This window comes from Neolamprologus brichardi, chromosome 8, assembly GCF_056152115.1.
Source record: "Neolamprologus brichardi isolate AB-2024 chromosome 8, ASM5615211v1, whole genome shotgun sequence".
Lineage (NCBI taxonomy): Eukaryota > Metazoa > Chordata > Actinopteri > Cichliformes > Cichlidae > Neolamprologus > Neolamprologus brichardi.
The window spans coordinates 24,583,554-24,603,905 of NC_142111.1; the positions used below are offsets into that span (position 1 = coordinate 24,583,554).

The 20,352-nt window shown below is 40.3% G+C and overlaps 2 protein-coding genes across 2 annotated transcripts; both read left to right on the forward strand.

The window, feature by feature from the left end:
- The first annotated feature begins 3,145 nt into the window (after positions 1-3,145).
- On the forward strand, positions 3,146-12,133 carry trim16 (tripartite motif containing 16). Its single transcript, XM_087845149.1, has 6 exons — positions 3,146-3,954; positions 6,594-6,689; positions 7,029-7,262; positions 8,286-8,457; positions 8,783-8,878; positions 11,310-12,133. The coding sequence occupies exons 1-6, from the start codon at positions 3,253-3,255 to the stop codon at positions 11,906-11,908; spliced, it is 1,899 nt and encodes a 632-aa protein (XP_087701275.1). The 5' UTR covers positions 3,146-3,252; the 3' UTR covers positions 11,909-12,133.
- Positions 12,134-13,750: 1,617 nt separating this feature from the next.
- Positions 13,751-19,899, forward strand: tvp23b (trans-golgi network vesicle protein 23 homolog B (S. cerevisiae)). Its single transcript, XM_087844940.1, has 7 exons — positions 13,751-13,846; positions 14,920-14,996; positions 15,415-15,559; positions 17,634-17,723; positions 17,879-18,004; positions 19,147-19,275; positions 19,367-19,899. Exons 1-7 carry the CDS (start codon positions 13,838-13,840, stop codon positions 19,391-19,393), a joined length of 603 nt encoding a protein of 200 aa, XP_087701066.1. The 5' UTR covers positions 13,751-13,837; the 3' UTR covers positions 19,394-19,899.
- The last annotated feature ends 453 nt before the right edge of the window (positions 19,900-20,352 follow it).

A 20,352-nucleotide genomic window follows, 5' to 3' on the forward strand; every position in this document is an offset into this window, starting at 1 on the left:
AAGAGAAGCTGACACACGAGTACACAGAACAACAGAAATCCATTAGTGCAATAAATAAAACATTATCTGACGAATAAGGAAAAAGAAAGGAGAAAGGGGGCACACAGCTGTAACAATACAGCCCTGTTAAAAGGCTTATTTATCGTAGCTGAGGCTTCCCCGAGCGACTATAGAGAGCTTTTTTTTAGGTAGATACAGAGCCGGTAAAAGGGATCTTAAAATATCCAGGCTCAGAGGTTACTCAAAAGCAAATATACAAAGTTGAGTTTGTAGCTGCTTCTTAAAGGCCACCTTAAAATCCATGCATTCTCCAAGTCAGAGTCTGGGGATGCGGTTCCATCGTGTCAGTACCTGGTAGCAAACCTGTCACACCATGATGTGAAGAGCCGATGTTTAAATGATGCAGGATGCTGATGAGCAAGTGCCTCTCACTCTGATTGGCCCTTGAGGCAGTCAACTCAGGACACAGATTCTTCAGCATCTGTGGGATACTGCCATAAACATTCATCCAGCAATGATAGAAATTGTTTTAAATGCAAGATAAAATCATCTAAGATGAGATAAATCATACTGGAATATTACCTTTCCTTTCAGTATTTTTGTTTTCTTTACATGCTATTTAATTTAATTAAAAACAATTGTGAATGCCAAAGTGTTTTCTTGGACAGGCTTTTCGATAAATATCACGTTAATATCACAGCACTGTCACCGAGACACAGGAGAATCTGATGATGATTTAAATAATAATTCTTTATTTAAAAGGGACAGTGCAGTTTAACATAGTCCAAATATGAAACATGAGGCTGATGCACTGCACATAGGTTTAGAGCTCTTGCTAATTTCCACCTATTGTCCCTTGTTTGCCTTACATTCACAATACACAAAGTTAGAACATACATTTACATGAAACCAAAATACACAATGAACACAACTACAATTAATAAACAATGTAAAAAAATTCATAGAAATTACTATATATATATATATATATATATATATATATGCCTAGGATAGATAGATATAGATATATAGGTATGAAGAGCTGCAGATTTAAAACGACTCTACAATGCAAATTGGTTTTTTTTAAAATGTTGACCTATTCTTTTTGTCATCATGTATTATACCAATGAATGAATGAGGGAGGAATATATAGTTTCAATGGATTCTTTGAATTGTATGTTATTATGAAGTTTAACTCAGGAATAATATAAATGATTTGTATGAGTATGCAGAATAAACTGTCTTATAGATACTTAGCTCGACCAGACATCAAACATTATAACTTCCAAAAAACAGTCATGAACTTATTCAAAATATGAGCATGCTTTTTGGCTGTTTTTTTTTTTTTTTTTTTTTTAATTTGAGTGCATAATTCATCCGAGACATGTGAGCTAAATGCATCCATGAGATGACATGAAATAATCACTTACTGGATGTTGTAGTGAACCTTTCGAAGGTTGTGGCTTTTGCTAAACCAAAGTGTGTGAACACAGAAAAGCTTTATTCTTTGAACAAAACAGTTTTCAAGCCTATAGAGAGTAGTGTAATAAAAACCAGCAGACATCCAGCCTGAAACTGGTATAAAAAAGCAATACTTATGGTATAAAAAATAAATACAAACTGCAATAAAATATAACATTCTCAGTACTGATGCATAAACACTTCTGTTATATAGTGTTCCTGAGCAACTTGTAAAAAAGGTGAAAAGGAAAAAAGGTGAGGTCAGCAGGTACAAACAGGATGTTTTAGGATCGTAGTCTAAGGTCTGAGGGATCGTCCGGGAGTGACGGTGCAGTTTTCAGGACACTTGATTGGTCAGTAGGCGGTGCTGTCTCACCTGTTGATCGGTTACCAAGGAGGAAACCCCCGGTAAGAAGAGAATCCCGTCACCTCCCCTCAGCCCGGGAACGACAAACCTAACTGAAGGTAAATCTTAGTAAGACTTTAAAAAGCGTCAGACACGAAGGCTGCTGCGCTGTTACAGCTAAGGTGCTTTCAAACACCACCTACACCTTTACCTTGAACTACGATCAGGTGGTGTTTGTTTAACCCGGACAAAGGTGCGCTGACCGTGGTCACATGTGCGCATGTCTACGAATCTGTGTGAAAAACAGGAACGGGCATCACAAACTTTAGGAAACTGCAGTTTAGCGACTTTATTCTCGATAGAAGGAACAAATCGAACAGTTTGTGAGTGTTTGTGGAACTTCCTCTACAGTCTGTTGCTCTTCACTATCGTAACTTTCTATTCCCTGACCGGCGGATTGATCAAAACTATTAATACAATCGTTACCTGCGCTGATATTGATATCGATACTGTCGAGATGGGATCACTGCTGTGTTTCTATCATCCATTGTGTTAAATTATTATTATTTTTTAATTAAAAAATGATACCTCACACTCACACTGGGAACAATATCTTGAACCTGTCATGTTTATTTTATTTGCAGCACAATAAGCACATTTAAACACAAGCTGACCCAAACTGCTTTAGGACGTTTACATTCAGCACAGAGATTTAATGCTCATTAAAATGGGTTCAGAACTCACTGATGTGCATCTCATAAGTTTATAGGTCAGAAGTATCAGTATCAGCTATACCGGCCCTGTATTTACTGGGTACATGGTATTGGATCGATACCAACATTTGCAGTACCTGCAGCATTATTCTGGACACTGGGTGGCAGCGTCTGCTTGTGGCGCTGCTGAAACCTGATCCTATCAGCATTTGCTTTTTCCTCTTGCTTATCTGCAGAAAAGTGAAAGAGGAAGAGGGTGAGTAAGCAAAAGGCTGCACCTCTGTTTTATCCACACCAGTTTTCAATTTAATAGTGTTGGAGCAGGGCGGGAAAGCAGTGAGTGGCCTCATCAGTGTGTCTATAAGGACAGTAGATAGGTCAGTTGTTGCTTACTGAGAGCAGAATAAGTTTCAGTGCATATTCAAACATAGTGCATGTGGGAGAATGCAATCCAACCCCTCTGTTCCTGGTTTGCATTGTGGACTCCACCCTGCACCTCCTCCTTCTTTCAGTGTTAAAGAGGTGGAGGTGGGTGTGTATCTGTTTGCATGTGAGTGCTGAAGGGGCGGGTTGAGTCCTGACTGAAACTATGAGTCCTGACTGTCTCTCACATCATCTAGGTGTGGCTTTCTCTACTGCGATCAGATACTGACAGAAGTGGCTGAGCCAGTTATTTCCACACGGCTTTAAAGAGTGGAAGTGACGCCAGGCGGTCAAAGAAGAGCTGAAGACATGGCAGATACAGCAGCTGTAGAAGTAGCTCCTCTCTCGAAACAGCCACAGCAGCAGCAGCAGAACCTGTGTCATGTCTGCTCAGGTAAACTGAGCGAGGGGGAGCCGGCAGCTTGTGGTCACTCCGTATGCGGTTCCTGTCTCGGAGACAAAAGCAAAGGATGTCCACAGTGTCCCGTCAAGCCTGGCAGTCCCAAACAGAATGGAACAGCTGACGCTCACGTAAATAAAAACAGCGAGAAGCAGAGTGAAGAGTCAACGACAGCGGAGGAGACGGAGATCCAAAAAGACCCGAATCAGTCCGAGGACCCCAAGAAGCCTGAAGAGGACAAAAAGGAAGCAGAACCACAGACAGAAGAAGGACCAAAAGAGGACCAGGATAAGGAGGAACCTTTGGGCCCCGACGATGTGGTGTGTGACTCTTGCATTGAAAGCCCCCGCAGGGCCCTCAAGTCCTGCCTCACCTGCTTGGTGTCGTACTGCGAGGCCCATCTCAGGCCTCACCTGGAAAATCCGAAATTTCAAAACCACCGGCTGGTGGACCCGCTCAGGGACATCGAGAGGCGGACCTGCGAGAGCCACAAGTGGCCCCTGGAACTGTTCTGCTCCACCGACTCCTGCTGCATCTGCCAGGACTGCGTGAACGAGGACCACAAGGGCCACAACACCGTGTCTGTGGTGGACGCTCGTAATCAGATCGAGGCAAGTGTTTCCCTGTACTGTGTGCACATTCCTTCGAATGACCTCAACACATCTGATATGAATTTTCAGGCTGAATTCCCAACTGAAAACACACATTTATATTCTTCAGTTTTATTTTGGGCCTTCCTAAGAGTTCCTGCTGCCTTAAATCTTTTAATGCCAGCATGTGAGAATCAGCTGCTCTCATTGCTTTAGGGAACTCTGAACTGAGACACTTTCTTTTTGGAGATAGAATGAGGCAATTAAACACTCATATTTTCAGCATTTATTTTTATTTTTAATAAATACCTGAGTTTTGTTTAAACTAAACTGTCAAAGAGAGACGCTATTAATTAAAATAAGTCCATTCTAGGAATTTACTGTCAGGATTTCTTATCTCATATTTAGCGTTGCTGAATGTGTGGCAAAGGTCCCGTAGATGGCGAGTAAAGTGTTGAGTAAATAAAAGATTACTGCGACAGCAGTTGAGTCATTAATTAGGAATTTGAGCTCATAAATAGTCAGTCAGCAGGTCGGAGCAGCACAGTTGATCTCAAATGTTCCTCTAAATGCTTCCTCCAGTCAACAGTGCTTCAGGTTCAGCGTCCACTCTGGAGGTCATCTGCTCACGTTTGGCTTTGCAGTTAAATCTGAAGCCCATCTCAAACATTCCAGCTTAGATTCCTGCACAGACCTGAAGTCAAAACCAGGTGTTTGAAGAGCTCTCGTTACAAAACCTTCTTTGTTAGAACTGCAGAGAAAACACTGGTGGGAGGAGCGTAGGCGGAAATCCCACCACCGCTCATCAAATATTCTTCATTTGCTCACCTGCAAAACGTGATTTTAAGTACAGTGGAACCCCGACTTACGCATTTAATTCGTTCCAGAGAGTCTTTCGTAAGTCAAAAAGTTCGTAAGTCGAAGCACCTTTGAGTGAGGCGATGCTGGCTGAAGATGAAGTTCTTGGTGGCGGAGGAGGTGGCGGAGGTTGAAGCATGTGTATGCATGCATACATACGTACGTGTACATGTACATAACATTATGGAATTTAATTTATTTTATTTTTATTTTCTATTTTATCTATTTCGTTACTCTGGCATTTTGCCAAAATATTGCCGTTAAGTGCCTTTGTAACTTGAATTTTTCGTTAAATGGGGTCTTTGTAAGCCGGGGTTCCACTGTATTTAGTTTTGAACGAAAAAACAAACATCATCACACACACACACACACACTGGACAGAAGAAAAACAGAAAGCACAGAATGATGAATGCTTCCTCTTCCTTTTCAGAGCTTTCGTTCCACATTGAACAATAGAGAATTATTATATAAGTCACTTCTGTTTAGGCTGATCCTGCTGTCCACCCTCCTGGAGTGGGCGAGCAGGACAAGAAAAGCATTAAAACATTATTTTGTTTAAATGATTCAATGAAACCATTTTTAACATTTTCTTGTCTTACAGAACTCAGTAGGAGTTGTGGGTTTAATGATTATGGAAAAGACTCTTCAGATGTTTAACAACCTTTTCAGCAAATATTGTGTGGATCAAAGTGGAACTGACATAAACCACTGGAAGTATTTCCAAAGATTGTTTTTCGCGTAATAACTTTGTCATGGTGCCAAACAAAAGGTCACCTTTGCTTAACTTCTTCATCAGAATAATGTTTCACCATGTTTGACATGATGTGGTCGGGGAGTAATGAAAACAATCAAAAGCATTGAATTGGTCACAAATAACACATCAAAGTCTTATTAATGATCTCTTGAGGCAGTCACGGATCTGATTTTTGCTCAGTAGTCATGTTAATAGTTAGTATAAATGATCTAGACAACAAATATATAAAATATTGTAGAAGTAACACAGCAGAGGAAAACGTGTAAAACAATACAAGCTTGAAGTGGGGATTTTAAAATGAACAGTTAGCAGGGACAGTTTCAGCTGAGGACTCTGAACCTTGATGTGAATCAATTTTAATTAGTTTTAATATAAAACAGCCACTATGATACGGAGACAAATATTTCCAAGTTGATTATATAGGACAAAAATGTAATGCAGCATGGACTAGGAGTTGGGAATGAAATGATCCTCCACCTGTAATGTAACATCACAATTTGGGCACACGTGTTATCATGTGAGCGTGTAAGCTGGTGCACAGGCACAAAAGCTCCCAAATATTATTTTCAATAATGCTATTGGTTGGATAAACCAATAGCATTAATAACACTAAGTATCATCTGCCTGACACAATAATTGGAAACTTAACTAACACTTGTAACTTGGTGTCGTGTTTCAGGAAGTGATATAAAAATGAGAAGTAGGACATCCCTGTCCTGGCAGTAAATTAAATATATATTTTTTAATTAATTTCAAACCTGCACTTGCATGCTGACTCAGAGAGACGCTTGTAGCGCTCCCCGCTGGGTCTACAATTGTAGGAGTTAATATCAGAATAGCTGCTCTGCTTCAGAGTTGCCTGGATCTGCCTGAGGAATTTAGATTTGACTTGACAGAAAACCACAGATGTGCAAGCCTAGGGTCAGATATCGGACCCTTTCAGAATAAAAGGAACCAGAGAGCAAAAGTTTTCCCTGAAACAATCTAGATATTAACATCTACACATGTTTTCTATGAGGAAGCTGACGGACTCTTGCTCTGTTAACAGAACGAACTGAGGGAGAAACAGAATGAGATGATGAAGACGATGACGGCGGCAGAAAATGCCATCAACAAACTTCAGCTCAATACAGTCTCCATTGAGGTAAACACAACATTAGAAATGATTCATTGTGAGTCACACAGTGTCACAGCAATTAAGTAAAATGAGTCGGTTGCAGCTATTTCTGGCCTGTGAACTCAACAGTTTGTAATCCTGGATATTTCAGAGTCACCCGAATCAAACTGGTTTCTCTGAGGTGTGAGAGGAAATCCATATTTTTCATGTAGTAGTAATGAGTAATGAAGAATTCCTGCAGTTATGTAATGTTATGTGGCTCTGCCAGATTCCCTACATGTTACTTACTGTAACTTTTAAAGTCCTTATTATGTCAGAATGTGACCTCTGTTTACACTAAGAGAAACTAAAGGCAGTATTTTACAGCAATCCGTGAAGGATGTACGAGCAGTGATCGAGAGCCAGTTTGAGGAGCTGCAAGCGGTGGTGGAGAAAGCCAAGAAGGAGGTGACGGAGATCTTGGAGGGTGAGGAGAAGCAGGCGCTGCAGCAAGCCGAGGGCATTCGGGTTCACCTGGAGCAGAGGTGCACAGATCTGAAGAAGACTCAGGTGCAGATGGAGAAGATTTCCAAGAACAAAAATGATGTGGATTTCCTGCAGGTACAAATTCAAGACAGCAGTGTCATAACTATGGAAGAAAAGCTGTAGCAATCTGTCCTTAGGCTTGTTTCAAGGTAGCAGAGCTTGTTTTGATTCGACCTACTTTTCATGTCAAGGTGAAAGGAAACAAGTTGGGCTTTTTGAATGTCACCTGTCACCTGATGAAAACAGCAACAATGTTAATGGAACTGTTGGAAATTCAAATTCAAAGTTTATAAGTTAAACTTATAGTACAAAATCTTTGTACACCTGACTGAGGGACAGGTGTATCAGAGAGGAAGAAAACTTCACAAAGACAACTAAAAACACATCGTGTACACCAGCGGTCTCCAACCTTTTTTGCGCCACGGACCGGTTCATGCCCGACAATATTTTCATGGACCAGCCTTTAAGGTGTCGTGGATAAATACAACAAAATAAAACTAGTACCGGTACCGAAAAAAAGAAGATTTATTCATAACACACATGAAAAGACCCAGGAAAACCGAGTAAACGATAAAAACGATAACAAAATAACGCTGAAAACCGATAAAAACCCTGAAAACTATACATTTCACACCTGAGCCTCAACTCTCGCGACCCGGTACCAAACGACTCACGGACCGGTACCGGGCCGAGGCCCGGGGGTTGGGGACCGCTGGTGTACACTACTTATACACTATTTTGCTTACTCGCATTATGTTTGGCCCCTCCTACTGGACACATACACCTGCACTCGTGAGACAGTCTTTATGAAGTCTATGAATTAACTATATTGTTGTTTAACAGGCATCTCAGTTCACAATTTAATCTCAGTTAAAATTCAAATTTATTAAAAAAAAAAAAATTATATATGTATATATATATATATATATATATAAATTTTTTATTTATTTATTTTATTTGCAAATGATGAGATGCTTCCACTTTTTGCCTTTTCCTTTACCTTTACCATTTGCTGTATTTCTCAACGAGACAGGAAGTCATTCGACAGCAGAAATGCCTCAGTTTTCATTCCGGAATGCCACCGTGTTTGTTTTCTAGGAATACGCAGAGTGGAAAAAAGAAGCCACTGATATCTCCCTGCCTGGTGTCTACATCGGCCTGATGGACTGTCTGAATCACTTCAGCCGTGTGATCGTTGACTCCACGCAGGAGCTCTGTGCCATGCTGGTGTCTTCATACATAGGCAAAGTCAAAGAAACGTGCAAAAGCGGTAAGAAAGTGAGCGGGGACAACACTGCCTGGAGTAGCAACTACACAGCAGCAGCAAGAGCACTGAGATCCGGACAGTTGTGTAGCTGCCGGGGCACGTTCAGTCTTGTAAAGAATTTTTAGCTGTGCTTGAGCAAGAGCAGGATGTATGATTCATGATGAAACTGCTTTGCTAGTCATTAATATGCCTCCATAAGAAATGAAACGACAGCACATACCTGTTGCCCTGGAGAACGTTTTTGTGCATAATAAAAACAAAATTTACGAAGAGAAATCTAAACATTTTGTCTTATGAGACACTAAAATATGGCTTGTTTTTTTTGCAGACAAAGTGGGAATAAAGACAACAGTAAAGGCTATTGCTGCAGCAAAACACATCAAGTCTCTTCCAGATCCGGTGACACGGGCGGACTTTCTAAAGTGTAAGTATTTCTGTAGTTGAGAACTGCGAGTAGCAAACAATGTGCTTCCAAAACCAAAAAACAACCTTGAATGTGCTTATAGTCTGTCTTTTATTTTAAAACTATAATGAATATGGGGTTTTGGCAAGGAGGCAAATTTCATGAAGACCACAAGCAGCAGTGTCCTGGGTCTACCCCAGCTTCTCCCTCCAGTAGGAAATGCCCAGGCATGCTGACCTAGGAGTTCAAATCAAATTCAAATTCAAATATTATTTGTCACATAAACAGTCATACACAGTCATACACAGTACGATATCCAGTGAAATGCTTAGACAACTGCTTGTGACCTAAAATAAAAGACTATGGAAATAACTATAGGAAATAATAATATAAAATAAATAATAAAAAAAATATAAATAAATAAAATAAATAAATAAATAGTAATAATAAAAAAACTATAGGAAATAATAATATAAAATAAATTAAAAATATTTATAAATAAATAAAATAAATAAATAAATATTAATAATAAAAACAACTATAGGAAATAAATATGAAAATTAAAAAGGGTAAATTTAACTAGGAATGAATAAAATAAAATATAAAAATTAAAGTTAAAAATAAAATAACTGTACAACAAACTACACAATACACAAAATACACAATATAGAAAATATATAAGAATATATGAAGAATATAGAACAATAAGAGCAGCTGTACGAGTAATAAATGGTAATGAAAGAAATGTAATGTCCAGGGTTGTATCCACATATTTAAGTGTCTTGTGCAGTGCAAATATGCTTAAAAATGATTTATTTAAGTGACTTGTGATAAAGTGATTTGATTTGATGACCACGCAGTGTAGTTGTGTAAACTGTCCAGTAAACTGTCCAGTTGTGTAGTTACTAGTGTAAACAAATGTCCAGAATGTCCAGTGTGTGTGTAAGAACCATATGTGTGGGTCAGTACTGTGTGGTGGTGTGATTGAGAGGCCGTATCGCCTGCGGAGAGAAGCTCCTCCTCAGTCTCTCTGTGTTGGTCTTCAGGGAGCAGAATCGCTTTCCTGACCTCAACAGAGAGAACAGTCCGTTGTTGGGATGGCTGAGGTCCTTCATGATCTTCCTGGCCTTGGTCCAGCACCGCCTGCTGTAGATTGAGTGCAGGTCAGGGAGCTCGGAGCGGATGGTGCGCTCGGCTGATCGCACAACCCTCCGTAGAGCTCGTCTGTCCTGCATGGTGCTGTTCCCGAACCAGGTTGAGATGTTTCCCGTCAGGATGCTCTCTATGGTGCAGGAGTAAAAGTTCCTGAGCACCTTGCAGGGCAGTCGGAAGTCTCTCAAGCGTCTGAGGTGGTAGAGACGCTGTCGGGCCTTGTTCAGAAGGCATCCTGAGCGATCCCCAACCACTTTCAAGTGGGTCCTGTGGATGTAGAGAAATAGAGACTTTACTCTGAATCCCTCCCAAAATGACCAAGTCCCTCATTTCCACAGGTTTTATCCATTCTCTCTGTCACTACTCGGAGCTTGTGACCACAGCAGGCAGTAGGAACATAGAACAGCACCCACCGAGAACGAGTCTGGCTTTTTGCTGATAATGCCGACCAAGCTATCACAACAAATGTACTGTTCAAAATACCAAATAGACCAACAACATGGGCGGAGCTTCTTTTCATATTCCCTTCCACTGACATAATACAGAGCCAAGAGTAGAAATAAAAGAGAACTGAGTGTTCAGGGCAGGATTGGAACTTTTTAATTTCCCTCATGGGAATTATGGAATTACATTAATGCACTGATTGACATCCACCATTATAGTAGTATGCATATGGCAGGAAATAAGGACAAGCCAGTAAACATAATGCAGTATCATTTTATGGAATGTCTTTATCCTGTCTTCCTTCTCTCACCCCAACCAATCACAGCAGATGGCCCCGCCCCTCCCTGAGCCTGGTTCTGCCGGAGGTTTCTTCCTGTTAAAAGGGAGTTTTTCCTTCCCACTGTCACCAAAGTGCCTGCTCATAGGGGGTCATATGATTGTTGGGTTTTTCTCTGTATCTATGAAGCGCCTTGAGGCGACTTTTGTTGTGATTTGGCGCTATATAAATAAAATTGAATTGAATTGAATTGAATTGAATTGAATTGAATTGAAATCTACTCGAAGTTTGGTTTTCTGATCACTGCATTATGTTTTCCTCATGGTTTCCCAGCATCCCAACCAGGTAACCCATTGCACTCATGGTGTCACAACTTTGCAAATCTACAGTGAGTCCACTGAAACATAAACTATAAATTAGCTAACACAAAACTACTTAATATAGCACAACAGCCATATTGCAGTGTAGTTTTGAAGTATCTGTGTTTACACTGTAATCTTGAGGACGACAGCTATTTGCTCTCCTGCCTGTCTTGTTGCGTAACATAAGTAAACTCACATGTTCAACAATCCTTTGCAGATGCTGCCCAAGTGAGCTTTGATCCCGCAACGGCTCATAAGTTCCTCCGCCTAACGGAGGATAACAAAAAGGTGACAAACACCTCGCCCTGGCAGCACCCTTACCCCGATGTGCCCGAGCGCTTTGAGAACTGCCGTCAGGTTCTGGCTGTGGAGAGCTTCTACATGGGCCGGCACTACTTTGAGGCAGACATCCAAGGTGAAAGCACTCACGTTGGCCTCACGTACAAGAGCATCGACCGCAAGGGCAACGAGAGCAACAGCTGCATCACGGGGAACAGCTTCTCCTGGTGCCTTCAGTGGAATGGCCGTAACTTCTCCACCTGGCACTGTGATGTGGAAACTCCCCTGAATGTGGAGATGTTTAGTCGTATTGGGGTTTATGTGGACTACACGCAAGGCCTGCTGGCATTCTACGGGGTGGGTGAGACCATGACGCTCATCCACAAGTACCAGACGGAGTTCCTGGAGCCGTTGTACCCGGCGGTCTGGCTGCCCAAGAAAGAGAACAATGTTCTCTTGGTGGCGCCTGGGGAACCTTTACCTCCGAAAACCCCGTCTCCTCCCGCCTCACCTACAACAGAAGATATTGCTTCATAAACCGCTTTTCTTGGAGAACTTAAGTATAAGAGAGTATTGTACTGATTCTGGAAAATAAGAGATGAACTCTTGAAATGTTACAACTTGTTTACAGGAGATTTATTTTTGTTGCAAAACTAATCATCTGTTTCTCATTTGGGATCACGTCACGTTGATGCTCTTCACCGGTGTGTCTTTGGGACTACTGTTACTGAAAATGTTCTATATTTTCTGCATGCAAATAAAAAGGCGTATCTGCATTTGCAAAACAAATGCCTGGTTTTCTTGACAGTTTGAAACACTCCACGTCATCAAATCAACAGCATCCTTTAAACATTTGCTAATGTACGTTTCTGTGGCACACATAAATATGATTTCAAAAACTAAGTGGATCATTTAGGATTCAAAATTTTTGTTTTAGCTTTTCCAGACATGGGTTATTCCTTAGCCTTGTTTAATACTTTTTTTTTGAAAGCTTCCTTGTTGTATCTCTCCGTAGAGCAGAGGCCACAATGGTGGTTTGTTCAAATTAATCAACCTCGAGATTTGCTGGTAAAAAAGAAAGATGACTGCACCAAGCTTCGGTCACTTAGGGAGAAGAAGGCACATTTCTTCACTGATGTAAAAGTGAACAAAAGCTGCAAAACAAATAGAATAGAATAGAATAGAATAATCCTTTAATTGTCCCACAAGGGAAAATTTGGTTGTAACAGCAGCCAAAAAGACAAATATACAAACAAACAGTACACAGGACACGGAACAGAAACATACACAATTTTTCTTACATATTTACATTAAGGACAATGGTTACTATAAACAGAGAGTACTGTACAGTTATTAAATTAAATAAAAATAATTACAGGTAAGAGGCAAACCAGGTTGTAGTGCGAATTGGTTAATTAACTAACTTATTGCAGTTACAGCATTGATGTAAACATCTATGTTTGTTGGGAGCAGTTCAGATTGTACAGTCTGACAGCTGCAGGGAGGAAGGACCTGCAGAAACGCTCCTTCATGCATCGAGGATGCAGCAGACATTGACAAAAAAAAATTGCATATGTACATTAACGAAATAAAGAGATGCAACATGAGCACACACAGAGACAAAATATCAGACATGTGCACAGGTGGAGAGACAAAGCATTACATGCATGGTTTGTAGTTTGTGTCTTATTCTGTGCTCAGTGGTCTCTTTCATCCATGTGAACCATATGTGCTAGGATTAAAAAAAAAATCAGTACACTTAAAATATCTTTGATGATTATTCTGTACCTAATCTCACAGCAAGAAGGTCTGGGCTTTGAATCCAAGCCTATCTATGTGCAGCTTGCATGTTCTCCACTTGTCTGCATGAGTTCTCTCGGGTACTCTGGCTTCTTCCCAGAGTACAAAGACATGCAGATGTTTGGATGACTGCCGATTCTAAATTAGCCATAGGTGCGAATGTTTGTGTGATTGACTGTCTTTTTGTGTCAGGACCCCTGGAGACCTTTTTGGGGTGTACCCTCTCCCCTGCCCTTCAACCCTGAATTGGATGGATTAACCTATATATACGACACTATGAACATAATATTTCTATACCTGTCATTTCTGAGTAATAGTATACAACAAATACATAATTTAATGAATCAATTAACACATTAAAAAACGAAAAGAAATTTGAATAAAACAAAAAAATAGAACGCAAAAAAACATATTATTGCAAATTATGAGTATAAAGATTTTTATACTCATAATTTTATTATTATTTTTATTAAATATATATTTAATGTTGTGTATGGTAATCATTTTATGATCCAAAAAATGTTGTTTTTAAAAATAAAATATTACGTCAAACACTTTTTTATCGAGGAACCGCGTGGACTTCAGTGACGTGGCGCGTTTTGGTCACCTGACTATAGTGACGTGTAACTGAGCATGTAAGCAGGAAGAGCCTGACCAAGTTTCAAGATGCTAGCCGTAAGTAAGAGCACACTTATTTCCTGTTTTTTAAAACAATGTCTTAGTGTGGTTAACAGCTAACGTGGGATTGTTTAAGCATTAACCGTCATTAAAATATTCAATGAACCTGAAGAATGTTTCCCAGCACGGTTGGACATCTGTGGTGCTAATATTGCTAAGTAGTTAAGATGCTAACATTTCTGCTCAGCTACCGTTAAAATAATGTTTTTAAAACGGATCAAACGATGACGTTTTCTACTCGAAAAAAACCCACGATCAGAGTGTTCGCTTTAAACCTGTATACGGCAAATTTACGCTAGAGGGCATCTGTTGTGTTGCGGTGTCAGCTAACGATTGCTAAAGTTAGCATCAGCCTGAACAAACATCAGCAAACAAGGTGACAAAACGTGAAACGAAGCTACATCCTGCTAACGTGGCAATGTTTGAGTTGTTTATAATCCGAGCAAACAAAAGTGTGAGTTTTAAACTGTCTCCTGGCACAGAGAAGCTAAAGTGACCTCACTCCAGTCTGTTATCAGCTGCTGTTCTTTAAGCAGCTGGTAAGTATTTGGTTTTTCCAGTTTACAGGTCAAATTCACTTTAAGTTATCCTGCTAACATTTCAAAACAACTTAATAAGATCTTAGTGTTAGGCCTGCTCTGTGTTTGAGCTGACAGCTGTTAGAGTGCAACAATAATGAAGGAATGGCATGTTTTCAATAATAATAACAACTGTTTGCTTATTTTCTTGGTACTCTTGTTGGTTCTAACTTGTTAAGTGTCAGCATTTGAAGATTTATTTTGCCATTTAAGTTAGTAAACTGAATCTCTTGATAGTATAGGAATAAAAAAATTATTACCCCAACAACAGGAGTGTGTTTGGAGGCATATGAAGTTGTACTGTGAGGACTTAAAAGCTCAGAAACAACCTGTTACAGAATTGTGTATTAGTATTACAAAACCTCCAGATTTCTGTTTTAAACAGACTGTTATCACTCTTACTCCTCTGATGATTCCTGACCACAGAGAGACGAGGCTTTTTTCACATTGTTTTATGTTGAGGTTTAAGCCTCTTCCTTATTGATCCCTCAGGACACCAACGATGAAGACGTGTCTCTGTTCGATGCCGAGGATGACGCAGGGAAAAGGTCGAAGAAGTCAGGCGTTAAGTAAGTTTGCAGATCGCTGAAGGATTTAACATTTTCTCTGCAGAGAAGGAAAAGGTTTTGCTGTTTGTTGTGCAAGTCACTACTTGATATCAAGATAATAATGGTTTGTGGGGTTTGTTTGATATGTTTTCACACTTTTACAAGGACTTCACTGATCTGTCTGCTACGTTATCACTATCATCTGATGTGGGCTAGAGACAATATTAGACACAATATTTTACAATGACTTTTGCTGTTGTCAGAGACCCAAGTTTAAGTTTTACACTGAGCAAAAAAACAAGAAGATTTTTTAAATGTTGTTATTATTATTTGTTCTTATTAATAATGATTATAATTGTTATTAATATGACACAATATTGGTTATTGATCTGTGTGGATATTCTATGTCATATTAAATTAGTTAAAAATGTGTCACCAGGCATCCGGTAGCGGCCTTCTTCCACCTCTTCTTCAGAGTCGTTGCCATCATCGTGTACCTGCTCGCTGAGTTCATCGGCGGGAGCTTCATCGCCTGCATGGTCACAATAATCCTTCTGCTCTCATGTGACTTCTGGACAGTAAAGGTGTTTCTCTTATCACTTTCATATCTGCACTGTAGTGATGGAAGGAGTTGTTGTATTGATTATAATTAATGATCTCGGTGGGGCTTTTTTGCTTTTTGTTGTGCATTTCTTAAAGGCAGAACTCAGAGGAAGAGTGGAGCAGATGAGATAAAAGTTTTATCAGGAGCTTAAAGCAAGATTGGAAATTGTCCTAAAAGTTTGCCAACTGTTCTCACTTTTTGGTTTTTGATTATTAGTTTTGAATGAATTGTTGGTGCTCGAATGAGATGATGAGCAGTCGTGAGAAAAACACGGTGAAGGTTTTGGTCATAGATTCAACCATCGTGTTTTTTGACAGACAGTTCGGAGCCTTGGAGATAGGGCTGCACGATTTTGCATAAAATGAGAATCACGATTTTTTGGCTTAGAATTGAGATCACGATTCTCTCACGATTTTCTTTTCCAGTATAAATATTTATTGCACTTATTAACTGCACATCAACTTCGTAACAGTTGAGACTGAACATAAAAACAATAAATAAACATAAAAACAATAAATGTCTCACATTTTGTTGTTGCCGCAAAATGTTGTACTGCTTGAAATTGCGTCTCCACCGTTGCTCGACACTGCGTGTATAGAGCAGGTAGTGCAACAATAGAAAAATAGTTGCGGGACGGCACTGCGTAGCGTTTGTCTAGGGTGTTGATCATTTTCCTAAATCCCTCGTTTTGCACAGTGTTGATGGAGCCATATCTTTGGTCAGGTGATAAGTAACAGCCTCCGTAATTTCTTTGTGCCTGCGGGAGTTTGACGTGTATAGGGAAGCGCTGTATAAGGTTCCTGTTATTGATGTTTGGGTGGTTGACCGGGACGGATTTTCTCCTGTCACTTTCTCGTCATCCCTGACGTGCTCTCCGTTGTTTTTTCTCTGCCAATTTTAGCATCATACGGCACAGCTTCTGTATCACGTGGTATAAGGCTCCGCCCTTGTCATTTGTTGAGCAGGAAGAGTGAGCGCTTGTTTTCATGCAGATTACGTCCCGGATCAAAATGCGGTACAATTGTCGTCGTCTTTTTTAAAAAAAATTTTTTAAATCGTTGTCATTTGGAAATGAGATCGCGGTTTTCTAACGATTAATCGTGCAGCCCTACTTGGAGACCTGATACTCTACAGCCGGTACTGCAGGCATCCAGTCATAATCATGATGAGTTGAGGCAGAGTTTACAGGCCAGTCTGACATTTGATCACTGTAGCTTCACTACCTGCAGTGAGATTTAAAGACCTCTGCTTTCTGGACGTTTGTCATTCACTGGTTCTTGTGTGCTGATGATGTTCACGTTGAATCGGTTTAAATAGCCTCACGGTAGTGAAGTCCACATAAACTAGTCTTTCTAAAAGCAAATCTCACAACAAAACTGCCTCCTTGGAATGAATCTGAATCCCTTACCAACAGAAATGAACGACTGAAGAGCTATGGGATTAATTTCAGTGGTCACTGGTATAGTGGTTAGCACACTTGCTTGGCAGGTTGCTGGTACGATTCCAGCTGGAGACGCAAATCCTTTTTGGGGTTAAATGGAAATCATCTGGTGGGAAACTGCCCAATCAACTGTGCGGCGCTATGTGCTGTGGTGACGCCGTGGGGCAAAGGGCCAGTTGAAAGCAGCATTTAAACTTTTACTGGAATAGAAAAAGTGCACATAGAAAATCAGGAGCTCGATCTGATGAAAGATCTTTTCTGCAGTATCAAGTATGTGGTGCTTTTTACCACACAGCTGAAGCTGTTGTGACCCTTTAGTGCGAACGTGTGGCGGCCAGGTTGATGTTTTTTCTGTTCGGGCGATCGATTGGCTCATCGAGTGCCTTTTTTTTTTTGTTAGGCTTGCTTAAATCTGCCGTAGAATTCCTTGGATAATAGCTCCGGTTTTCCTCTGTAAGTCAGATGTGCAACTGGACTCAGTTTCCAGAGTCACACTGTTACACAAAGACTTGTGTAAATAATTAAACCTAGCAAACAGTATTCAGATCGAGCACCTTGTGAATAAGATTTGCCAGAATCTCCGTAACAAAGCCATAAATCTCTCCATCTGCAGAACATCACTGGGAGGTTGATGGTTGGTCTGCGGTGGTGGAATCAGGTGGATGACGATGGACGAAGCCACTGGGTGTTTGAGTCGAGGAAGGTGAGATGCATCTCTGCTGAGTCTGCTCCGGCTCTGACACGGGGCTTTAGCTAAACATGACCCTGACCTGTTGCTCCGTCCAGATGTTTACTGTCAACAGGCCTCATCGTGTTCGCAGATGTCTAACAGAGATATCCTGTTTCCTCCTTCTTCAGGGTACAGGGAAGCAGCAAGCATCAGATTCAGAGTCCAGAATATTCTGGCTCGGACTGATTGTTTGCCCCGTCCTCTGGGTCATCTTTGTCTTTAGCACCCTGTTTTCATTCAGGATTAAATGGATGGTAAGTTGTTAGATTTTAGTGATCGGACAAATGCTGTTTTTCTTATTATCAACAAATCCCATTAAAACTCAGTTACACCTTTATTTTTCTCACAGCACTGAGAAAATAAAACCCACTAAGCCCACTGAACCCTATTAGTTCTTGGTGCTTTCTTAAGTAAAATTAGACAATAATTACTTGGTAAACATGAGCCAGTGTTTCCCTGCTCTCACCCTGCATCTCAAGCTTGCTTTCAAAGTTTTCCTGCTGCACGAGGGGGGACGCATTCTGAGTAATATCTCTAAGTTTTAAGGTAACTTAATTGGTTTGTGGAAATTTGTTATAAAAAGAATCACTTCTCACTCTCAGTTTGCAGCTCACAGACGATGAGACTCGTTGGCTCATTTGTGGGACTTTTATTTGCATATAGACTGTATATGAAAGATGGGCGTAGCCGTCCTGTGGTTTTGGGCTTCACAGTTTGAAGCCTCAATGTTTTTGTTTTGGCTAGCAGATGGCTAGCAGCTACGTTACCTAAAACCACCTAAGAAAGAAGAAACGGTCCGTAGAGGGAAAAAAAGTTCTCTGTGGAGTTTAAGATGAGTCTGTGTGGACGGACTCACTTTGGGAGACACCTCCAAGTGGCCCCAAGAGAAACGCCACTTTTAAACTACAGGTTTTATCCCTCGAGGTTGTTGTTTGGAAGTCAGACACAGGAACACAGTGGACTCCTTCAGCCTGAATGCTCCATGTCTGAAATGCTCACAGTGTGATTTGAACCGTTATGAGGTGATGTGTCAGACATGCACCCAGTGTTTTCCCTGCTCGTTTGATGTTCACATGACCTGATGCAGTAAGGTCCCAGTTAAGGTTAGAAGTCATAACTTTTAAAAAATTAAAACTAAGATCAAAATCTTTGCAAGGAATCATCATAGAAAAAGACACTCTGATGGTTCCAGCTGTTGGCCCCGACAACAACTGCAATCATAAACTCCCTGTGACTGCGAGTTACTCCCTTAAAAAGATCAGTGCATCTCTTTATTGTGTATTCAGCATGTTCTCACGGTGAAGAGGACACACGTGGTTCACCTTCAGCCTTTTCGTGGGATTTATTGATAATAAGGGAAATATGAAATGTGATGAAACTGTCGTCTTCCTCACAGCCCGTCGTGATCATGGGCGTCGTGCTGCAAGGCGCCAACCTGTACGGATACGTGAGGTGCAAAGTGGGAGGGAAGACCAGCTTAAAGAACATGGCTACCAATTATTTTGGACGACAGTTCCTCAAACAGGTGAGTTTTAAATAAAACACACAATAAATAGTCTTTTAATTCAAAGTATTTGTCCTGTTTCTAAGAAGTCCGTTGTGTTTTTCCTCCTCAGACGCTGTCTAAGGAAGAGGAATCGTAGAGTGCAGCTCTGCGGCGTTAACACATCTGCATTATTCTCAATGCTCTGATATATAAACCTTCCTTTTCTCAGTGGACATGGGCAGGAAAGCGTTCTCAGAACTGGAAAGGGCAGTTTTTAATTATGTGCTTTCTTTAAATGACTCAGTAGAGTTGTCTTTATCTTCCACACAGAGGTCAGAGGTGTGTTTTCACTACCTGAGGTCCAGCAATAAATCCTCTGATTACCGAGAAGTGCATGAGTGTAAAACAGCTGACGCGTCGGAGTGACTGTAGTTTGTGTCGTAGTCTCACAGCTCCTTCAGATTTCTTCTTTTAGTTAGATTTCATCGTCTCTAATAACTTTATAAATTAACAGTAATTAAAGAACCTTTGAGAGATGTCGTACAGACATTTTGGTTTGTATGAAAGTGTGTAAAGTGTAACAGGAGATTTGTAAATATGTAAGTGAACAAACTGTGTGAAGCATCTTCTTTTGTGCAAATACATTTGTAACGTTTTTCCGAACTGGGTGCTCGTGTTTATTTATGCGGATTTTTATTAAAATGCGGGAGCCTCTAAGAGAAGAAAAGTGTCGAATAAAAAGAATCCTGTTAGAGATTTGAGAAAAAGGATATAAATAAGATTTGTTTCCATTAACCAACACTGTTCCAGGGTTTTGTTTAATTTCAGAAATTTATAGACTCAAAAATAAAAATATTACTTAATGAACTGAGTTTAAACATTTAGTCTGCAAATTCCACAGTCTGTTATTTATTTATGTGATTAGTTATGACCAATGACTGTATATGGTTATGACTGTGTTCTTCATGCTTTTAATGTGTTATTTTAGTACTGAATGACACAGCGACCCCTAGGAGTTGGTTCTCGACATTGCATGTAATAGTATCTTTCCCAACATTTCTTTTTCTCAAAAACTTTGAGAACTCTTGATTACAGTTCACAAATAACATAAACATT

Excerpts from the sequence above, each read along its gene's own strand:
- tvp23b (XM_087844940.1), top strand. Across the intron at positions 17,724-17,878 it reads GGGTGTTTGAGTCGAGGAAG|GGTACAGGGAAGCAGCAAGC; the intron begins GTGAGATGCATC and ends CTCCTTCTTCAG. Across the intron at positions 19,276-19,366 it reads GACGACAGTTCCTCAAACAG|ACGCTGTCTAAGGAAGAGGA; the intron begins GTGAGTTTTAAA and ends TTTCCTCCTCAG.
- trim16 (XM_087845149.1), top strand. The coding sequence starts at position 3,253 with ATGGCAGATACAGCAGCTGTAGAAGTAGCTCCTCTCTCGAAACAGCCA. Across the intron at positions 7,263-8,285 it reads ATGATGTGGATTTCCTGCAG|GAATACGCAGAGTGGAAAAA; the intron begins GTACAAATTCAA and ends TTTGTTTTCTAG. Across the intron at positions 8,458-8,782 it reads CAAAGAAACGTGCAAAAGCG|ACAAAGTGGGAATAAAGACA; the intron begins GTAAGAAAGTGA and ends TTTTTTTTGCAG.